General features: G+C 44.7%; 1 protein-coding gene across 1 annotated transcript; it reads left to right on the forward strand.

Moving 5' to 3' along the window:
* Window positions 1–748: 748 nt before the first annotated feature.
* On the forward strand, window positions 749–5537 carry LOC104281256 (CLIP-associating protein 1-like; the record flags this gene model as incomplete). The annotated part of the gene is made up of 6 exons (XM_009879186.1): window positions 749–827; window positions 1045–1148; window positions 1637–1728; window positions 1817–1892; window positions 4590–4687; window positions 5470–5537. Coding segments are annotated over 6 exons (517 nt in total), but the record flags the coding sequence as incomplete, so codon positions are not given.
* Between the last annotated feature and the right edge of the window lie 3446 nt (window positions 5538–8983).

Genomic DNA, 8983 nt, shown 5'->3' on the forward strand with positions numbered 1-8983 from the left:
ACAGCCCTGGTGACGCCGCGACAGGCGCCTGGCTGTGTTCCTAACGCTTCCAGGGGTCGCTGAGCTCAGCGCTTCATTAGAAACACGCGGAGAGCTGGCTCATGCTGGAGCCGTTGTGACCCATAGTACCGCGTATTTGGCATATAAGCTATGCAGTCTAGTCAGGACACAAATTTTTTTTAATGTGGTTGTTAAATGGAGGTAATGAGTGTGGACTTTCTAATCTGCAGCTTGTCCTGAAGCTTCTCTCAAGCAAGATGCTTTTCCCCACGTTTCCAGTATGTCACAGAAGTGTTGGGTGTAACTACTGCAAGGGAATAACTGAGCAGCTGTTGGTGCACACCATTTTCTATTTATAAGTGTAAAAATTACAGCTAATTAGAAATCTTAGTTACAGCAAATACTGAAATTGTTATGCATATGGTATGTGTACCTTGCACACAGATATGTATGAATTTAGCATTGAGCAGCAATTATAGTTGTTGACTTTGTCAAGTTCTTGGCACAGAATTTTGGCTTGTAAATGTTCCAGGGAGCAGTACTTTGGGAGCTCTTCTATTTGTAAACCACCTCACTCATCTGTCAGAATCCGCGAAAGGAGGAGTTGTCAGTATCAGTCCTGTTACCCAAGTGGTGCCGATGGCACGAGTGGGAAGGGGCTCTTCTTCAGGGGAGCGTCTGCTGGCACTCGTGTCTGCCAGGGGCAAGGGAACTGTGAGCTGAAACACCGTCTGTCCTGTGCTTGCAGGTGGTTCTCCTGGGGATCGACATCCTTTCCGCACTAGTGTCCCGCTTGCAAGATCGCTTCAAGGCCCAGATCGGCACAGGTAAGGGGTCTGTGTGTGAGTGGAGGGTGTCACCATTGATCTGCTGGGATCTGCTCTGGCTGCTCTACACAAAGTCTTTCTCCCCAGGAGCGTGCTCAGGAAGCTCTTGCTGGTTTTGGGCTCTTCTGAAGGGTGGGAGGGCTGGGGGAGAGCAGAGGGGCTGTGCCACTGTGGTTTTCTTCAGAGGGATTTGGATGCTTCTGTGTTCTTTCCTCAGTGCTGCCAAGTTTACTTGATAGATTGGGAGACTCTAAGGACTCAGTGAGGGAGCAGGATCAGACCTTGCTGCTAAAAATCATGGAACAAGCTGCTAACCCTCAGGTATGCTCGACAGCCCTTTGTAGCTTGATTGAGTGACTGGCCGCTTAGAAAGGAGAACTTCTTACTGTTGGAATTTTCTCGGCTGTGGCTCTGTCTGAGATGACTTCATCTCCCTATGTCTTAGGAGATATTTTCTTTGCTTGGGAATGCTGTTGTGTGTCAGGATACACTTGGGAGTGTGAGTGCCAGTGAATTTCCTAAGGATGGGATGGGTGGATATCAGAGTAGTTGTTCTGGATCTTTAAAAGGTGCTTGATTTCTGTAAGTAAAAGTATTATTTTAACTAGTGGGGAGTTACTATGAAGTCATCACAGAGCAAAAAATTAGTTAGATTTAAAGGTGTCTTTCTACTTGTCCTGTTCTGCTTGGATGGATGTAAGCTTATATTTAAGGTCCAGAGATGTTATTGTGTATGACTGCTGGAAGAAAGAAGCTCTCTGCCCCTGCCTCCCTTTTCCCTGTCTCACCTTCTTTTCTGTCTTCCGCAGTATGTGTGGGACAGGATGCTAGGAGGATTCAAACACAAGAATTTCCGGACAAGAGAAGGGATTTGCCTCTGCCTTATTGCAACACTCAATGCGTAAGTCGGAACCTCCTGCCAACTGACGTTATGTCCACAAGCCTGCTTTGTAACTCACACCGCTGCCCTTTTTGTTCTTTGTTCCCAGATCTGGAGCTCAGAGTTTAACACTGAGTAAGATAGTGCCACATATATGTAACTTACTTGGAGATCCAAACAGCCAGGTAAGCATTTGGTGTGAATCACTTCCAAATGTGCTGATTGCCTTGTTGGCAAGTGTGGGGCTCTATATTCTGGCTGGTATATTAGTTGATTGTGCTGGTGAACTCCAAACAGCGCTGTTTGTGAAGAGCCCTTGGCTGGTTTTTAAGCCAGCCTGTCAATTACTCCAAGAGTTCAACAGAATAATATGCTCTGCAGGTGAGGTGAGCAGAGCAGAAAACCTTTGTGGGAAGGGAGCTCTCGTGCCTTACAGCCCAAATGCTCTAGGCTCACTGCAGCACTTTCACCTTTGGAGAAGAACCAGTCTGGGCAGGGAGGGCAAGTGGGACCAGCCTGACCATGGGCCAGAATTTCTACAGAGAGATTCAGAATGAGGAGTGGAAGGTATATGGGATTCTTAAATCAACAGTGCGAAGCAAATAAAAATATTTGTTGAAAAACAGAAAATCTGTCACTTCTACATGCTTTTTGTCTTGCCCTGGAGGGGGCTTTAATCAGAAATTGGATTCAAGTTTGTGAAGTTACTGAGGAGGGATGGGGAAGCAGCTTTCAAACTGATGTCATGTAACGCAGGTATCAGTTGTTTTTGAATATCTCTATTGCCCTCCCAGCATGGGTGACACGTATGTGATCCAGGACTGAAGTGTTTAGCTGGAGTGGGTTTATGCCTGCGGCTGTCAGGGCCTCCCCTGCCTGAAGAGAAGGACTGAGTGTGAAGCAGCCTTCCCTTGTCGATCGTTCCGACACCGGAGAATAAACCTGTCACCTGAGAGCTTGTGAAGGAGGCGAAATGTCCGTCATAGTTCTGAGTCGCGGCTGAACAAGCTGTGATCCTTTGAGATAACACTGGGTTTCGGACTTTGATTTGTTGCACAGGCAGACGCTTTGGTCCTGCCATTGTTGAGCTGGGGAATGGTGCACAAGGTTGGTGAGGGGACCGACGCATGTTTTCGCCCTGCACCGCCTTTTCCGTGTGCCCAGCACAGCTTGGCGTTCCAGGCCCCAGATGCGGTGGGAAATGAGGCTGATCTCTTGCCCCTTGTCCTGGGTCTGGCGTCTCATCCCCAGAAAGCCCCTGCCTGAACCCATCAGGCACAAATCGCTGCCGGTAGATCCTGGCTGAACAAGGCCTGTTTAGGGGCAGGGGCTGGCCGTGGGCTCTCCCTGTGGCTGCCTCTGTGCCGCTGGGGCTGCCTTTGGGCTTTGGGAGACCTGCTGCTCGGTCAATGCTGCCCTCTCTTGGTGAGAGAGGATGCAGAAACACAGACCCGGGTCAAGCGCCCTGTTCATCCCTTTTGTACTGGACGTGGAAGCTGTTTCGTCACTGCCGTTCTCAGAATGAGAATTATTTTAGGTTTTGTTGTTTTCAGCTAAGGCAGTTTTAAGAGCTCACATAATTGAGTGAACACCTAGTTTGGAAGCCGCATGTAAACTATGATTATTTTCTCAAAAAACATTAAAGCTGTGTTATTGCCCTGGTAGATTAAAGCCAGTTTGCCAGCAGGAGCTCTCTGCCTTGCCCAGGACGGGGTTTACCTGGTCCTGCAACCGTAGCTCTGGTTAATGTGACACACGGAGGCAATCCTGCAGGGAGGAGCTCCCTGGTCAGCCTCGCCTCGTGCTGTGGCTGGAGGGGAAGCAGCAGCAGGGCTGGGGATATGGCAGAGCTTGTGAGCGTGTTCCTGAGCCTGGGGCAGGTGGATTCGCTGTGGGCAGAGATGCAGGCACTGTGACCTCTCCTCCCAGGCTGGTGGAGGCAGAGAGCGAGGCTGGGTCGGGGTCTGGCTACCCAGGAACTGGGGACACCAGAGTCTCCTGAGCTGTGCCTAGAAGTGCTGCCTGGGGCTGTACAGGGCTGAGAATGGGGTGAGATGAGCATGAGCGTGCACTGCTCAGCAAAGTGGTGGAGTCACCGTCCCTGGAGGTGTTTAAGGAGAGACTGGATGTGGCACTTAGTGCCGTGGTGTTGGGACATAGGCTGGACTTGATCTCAGAGGTCTTTTCCAGCCTCAGCAATTATGTGATTCTGTGATGGGTCAAGTGTTAGGGTGGTTTTTTTTGGCTAGGAAGCAGTGTATGTGTGCCTGTTCTTTGACTCCCACCTAGAGGTGATTCTAGCTCGTGCCCACAAAATATCCCATGCATCTTTCCCTCTAGCCAACAGAAGAGCCACAAAGAGTCACATTTTTGTAGTGAAGGATGTGTTCAGCAATTTCTTGCAAATCAGTTTGGAAAACATGCAAAATTCCTGGTGGCTTGGGTGATCGATTACTCCTTCCTCCTTCCATCTTTTGCTATCAACACAGACACCTAAGTTTGTAAGATCACATTAAAATTCAGACTGCTTTACAACATACTAGCAATATAAAATCTGTTTGTTTCTCTCTCCTTGCTTTTTTTTATCCAGTAAATGTAGCTGTTGCACTCAATGACTGGAGTTCAGCAAAGGCAGCCAAGCTCCCTGTATGTGTCCCTATGCATGAAACCTTTTATCTTATGTCTTGGCTACCTTTAGACCTACTGATACTGCTAGTGACTGAAATGCAAGCGTGGAAGCTTATTCATGAACTCTGTGTTCACGCACATGTATAGTGGCGCTGTTGTTGCTGAGAAATGCAAATGTCTTTCTCCAAGGTAGGGCAGAGATGTATTTATTTAATGGATAAAGGTGATTGATTTCTCTCATATCTCATATTCAGGTTCGAGATGCAGCAATAAACAGCCTTGTGGAAATTTACAGACATGTTGGTGAACGTGTAAGGGCTGATCTCAGTAAAAAAGGATTACCCCAATCTCGGTGAGTTGACAGTGTCCTTATATCTTCACTGTTTTGGGGAAGTTTTTTATTCCCTTCCATCCTTTAGAAGACTTCAGGATTGAACCTTTTCCTGAGATCAGGATTTATATTTTGTTCATCCTACAAACACTCAGGTTTCACTTAAGGTGGATCCTGTGCCTTTGCCCAAGTATGTGACAGCATCTTTGCAAAACAAGTAAAATTATTACAGGTGTGTAGTTTACTCATTTAAAATTTAGTGTGATTTTTTTTTTTTTTTGGTGCATTCTGCATGTGTAAGGAGGACACTAAAGAGTAGCCTGTGTGTCTGCAATTTAGAAGGCTGTCATAAAGGAAGAAACCCGTTGTCAATGTCATCAATTTCAAGGCTTTATTTAATAATAATAATAATAATAAAAAACCACAAAAAAACCCCACACCAAAACCAAAGCCCTGTCCCTCTGCTTCTGTCACTTCAGGTGCGGCAAGAAAGCTGCTCTGCCTCTTGCTGCAACTTCCAGCACGCCAGGCTGGGGCTCAGTTAGACCTGAGGACGGAGCAGAGGGTGGCAGCGTGTCAGTGCTCAGAGGGGAGGGAGGAAGAGGTGATTTTGGAGGTGGGGTACTCGCAGCAGTGATTTTGGAGGTGGGGTGCTCACAAGCAACTTTCTTCCTCATTGACATTTTGGACAGTGCTCACAATGAGCTGAGTCAAGCAAAATTTGTCCTGTAACTTCTTTAATTAGAAGGTTCCTGAAAATTAAGTTCAGCTGTTGACTGTGTATTTCTTTAACTTTCGAACAGGTTGAATGTAATTTTTACGAAATTCGATGAGGTCCAAAAATCTGGAAACATGATCCAGAGTTCAGGTGGTGAGTAGAAGTATTTGCATTCTCGTCTTGGTTTTGTTTTTTTTTAATAATTATTATTTTAGCAATTTTCAACTGGTGAGGTATTTAAATGGACACAGAGCAGGCATTTTGTTAGGTAAAAGATGTATGGGTGATTGTTCAGAAATAAGCACATAGCTTTTGCAGCAAATAAAATTGATGTTTAGTTAGTCTGTTCTAGTAGTATCAGAAGGAGAATCAAGTGTGAGTTTCAAGAACAGGAAGTGTTGTTAGAGCTGTTCTCCTTTTTCTCTTAAGTTTCGTTAGGGAAATACATCTTCTTTTCTCAAGTCTATGTGCACCTTTTAAGTTGTTGATACGGTAAATTAAATAGTAATTTAAAAGAATAAGTCTTTTTGGTTAGTGCCCTAAACAGCACAGAAAGTGTACATGTTAGTGCAGTAGTTTTCCATTTAAAGCTCATGTTGTTTAGGGGTCGTATTTTTCAGTTCCAGAGTTTGTGTACTCCATGTGTTTATGACTGATAGTCAAAGACCCTTATCAGAGTCTTAATTTTGTCTTTCTTGTTTGAGACTAGTATTGTGCATACTTAAAAACCAAGTGTTTATTCTTTTCTTACAGATAAGCTTATGAAATAGAAAGTATTTTTTATACATATCACTCATTTTTTTAGGAAGAGATTTTTAAGAGGCTTCTTGGTGAGGGAACTCATCTTTCTGCCAAAAGCCAAGTAGAGCAAAGATGAAGAACATGGGTTCAGTGCTGTGGGCTCCTGTCAAACTCACACCCTCTGCAAGCCAAGGGTAGGAGAGGTGATGTCCCCAAGCTTTCCCTTGGCTTCTGAGAGGGCGCAGTGAGAGCAGAGAGGTCTCTGCTCTTTTAAATTAGGAAAAAATACCTTTTTCACTTCTAGCCACTATTCTTCTTGCCCTATCATTTTAAAATACAGTGAACTTCATCTGTGCAGGAAATAGTAGAATAGACGTCTTTGAAAATTCATTAAGTTGTGTTTTGGAATTTTTTGAAATATTGTGATACTCTCTTGTGTGTTTGGGAATGGTGAAGATGTGCAGATTCTTCTGTGATGAAACAGCTTCAAATTATGCTTTTGCATAGTGTGGGGCAGTATTGACTCTATAGGTAGATGAGGCTTAGAGTGACAAAAAAGTGCAGCTGAGATGAGAAACAAATGTCCTTATACTTTTTTAAAAGGAGGGGGGAAGTAAATATTTAATCCCTTAGCAAACATCTTCAGGTTTACAACCTCCAGGTGCTTCTTTGAAATCCCAAGGCAAACTGAAACAAGCTTACTGCTGATCCAACTTCTCTGCTTTTCCACGTGGCTAGGCTAAGGTAGAATTTCTGTTTTGCCGGTAGTGGAATAGAATGCACTTTCAAAAGAGAGAGTTGGTTTGATGCGTCATTGTACTGTGTAGATTGCTGTTGTCTAGAGTTTGAGGAGGTGACCTCGTGCTCTGTGGTGAGATGCGTTGCTGCGTGGTCTTTCTAAACAAATGCTGTGGTGGGATGATGACTGAGTGGGATCTCTTGTTGGTTTTATTCTCTAGGGGGAGGGGGAAAGAATTTTGGAGCTTAATGTCCCCCTACCCAAATTTAAGCGAAGTTTACAGAGAGTTTTTCACCACTGATTAGGAGAATATTTAATACGAAATAGGTGATACATGTAAGAATAAACTTCAGTGAAGAACAAGAAACTAGAGTTAATTCATTTGCAATGCAAGTTTTAGCTGTGAAAACGTTTTAGTACCTGCACATCCCAGAACAATACCAGAGACACCACCTGCTAATCCTTGGCTTTTGAGAGATGGTTCTGGTCTCTAAACTGAACATCGTAATGCACGCTGTGATGTGGTTCAAAGCTGTTGGCGCCACAGAAAACATCAAAAGAAGTAAGATGGGACAATGGGGGTGACCTCTTCTGTGCAAACAATCTGTTTTAAAATTGCTAAAGGAGGATTCCATAGGAACGTTTTTTTGTCCTTAGAAGTGCAAGTAATGCATCTATGTGTATTAGGTCTGCTAGTTTTAGACTTCATTGAGAATTATTTTTTCTTTTAATTACCCCTTCCTCTGCCACTGTTTTGATGAATTTGAAGGTATAACATTCTTGCATATATACTTCCTGAGACCTTACATACCCCATCTCATGTGCTTGACTTCAATGACAGGCTCGTAGACACAAGTATTCATGTCTTCCTCACTCTGCTTAACCTGATCTGCTGATACCTTGCTCGTGCTGTGGCTGGATACAGTCCCTAGAGAGTGTGTGTGTGTGTGTTAGCATTTCATCTCTGTTGAATCTCCTTTGTAGGCACTTGAGACCAAAAAGCAGCCTGAGGGAAAGGGAGTTGGGGAGAGTGGAGGGGTGTTAAGGAGTCAAAGAGATCAAGGCATGGAAAGGCTCTGCCAGAAGCTTTTCATCTTCCCCAACAATAGGAAAAAGTCTGTAATTGCATGAGTTAATTTTAAAGTAGTTCTCATTTGTGAAGCCAATAATGAGAACATTAATTATTAATATCTTTTTGTGTGTGTGTGTGTGTGAGGGGAGGGTTCAGTTTCCCGTAGTGCTATAGGCTGGTTTCTTGCTTCTTCCTCGCCTTCCAAGCACAAATTCAGCACGCGTACACGCCCACCGTTATCTAATGTGGCAACAGCTCTGTGCAGCTCTCGGTTTATCTTTTTGAGGTTGTGTAAGCCAGTGGAGGAGGCTTATCTTCACCTATGGTCACAAGTTTATTATGGCCTAAGGACAAGCTACGTTTGTTGAGTTTCTAGTGTCCCTGACACCTTCTACAGCTTTTGAACAGAGGTGATGCTTTCAGTGCTTGTCAAAGTCACCAGAGGAGCTGGTGATAAATAGTGCCCATCCAAAAGATTTGCCTTTCTCGGGAAATAGCTGTCCTAGTCTTGTTAATCCTTTGAGTCTGGCAGAGCAGAGTATTGATTATGAGGGTGTCTGTCTGTTATCATTAATACACTCCTTGTAGATTGTTACTCCACCAGGCACAAACACCACTAATGCTTTAACTTGTTTTATAGCCTGGATTAGATGACTTCAAGCAGTTGTACCTTGTCTTAAAAGCTTGTATTAGTCCTTCTCCATAGCTAACGTGTACTACTTCTAGCTCTGTGAGGCAGCAAGAGTGTCCCAGAGGTTTTGGAAGGCAGACTGACAAATGTCCCTGCAGACTGCAGTCTGTAAGCCCTTGTTGGCATAGAATGGCTCCGTGGAAGGAGCAGCACCAACTCCCTCATGCCGTGTTTTCTGTCCTGAGCTGCTTCCCTGCATGGGGGGCCTGTACTGCCTGCAGAATGGACCTGGCTGAAAAGTATTAAAAGACTTTGACCCTTTGGGAGAGGCTTTCTGTTGTTTGGTGTTAATGCACATCTCTGAATGGGGATGTTAGCTGAAGCTGTGTCGTGATTTCCCAGCTCACTACCAAAGG

This window comes from Apaloderma vittatum, unplaced genomic scaffold, assembly GCF_000703405.1.
Source record: "Apaloderma vittatum isolate BGI_N311 unplaced genomic scaffold, ASM70340v1 scaffold38740, whole genome shotgun sequence".
NCBI classification, from domain to species: domain Eukaryota; kingdom Metazoa; phylum Chordata; class Aves; order Trogoniformes; family Trogonidae; genus Apaloderma; species Apaloderma vittatum.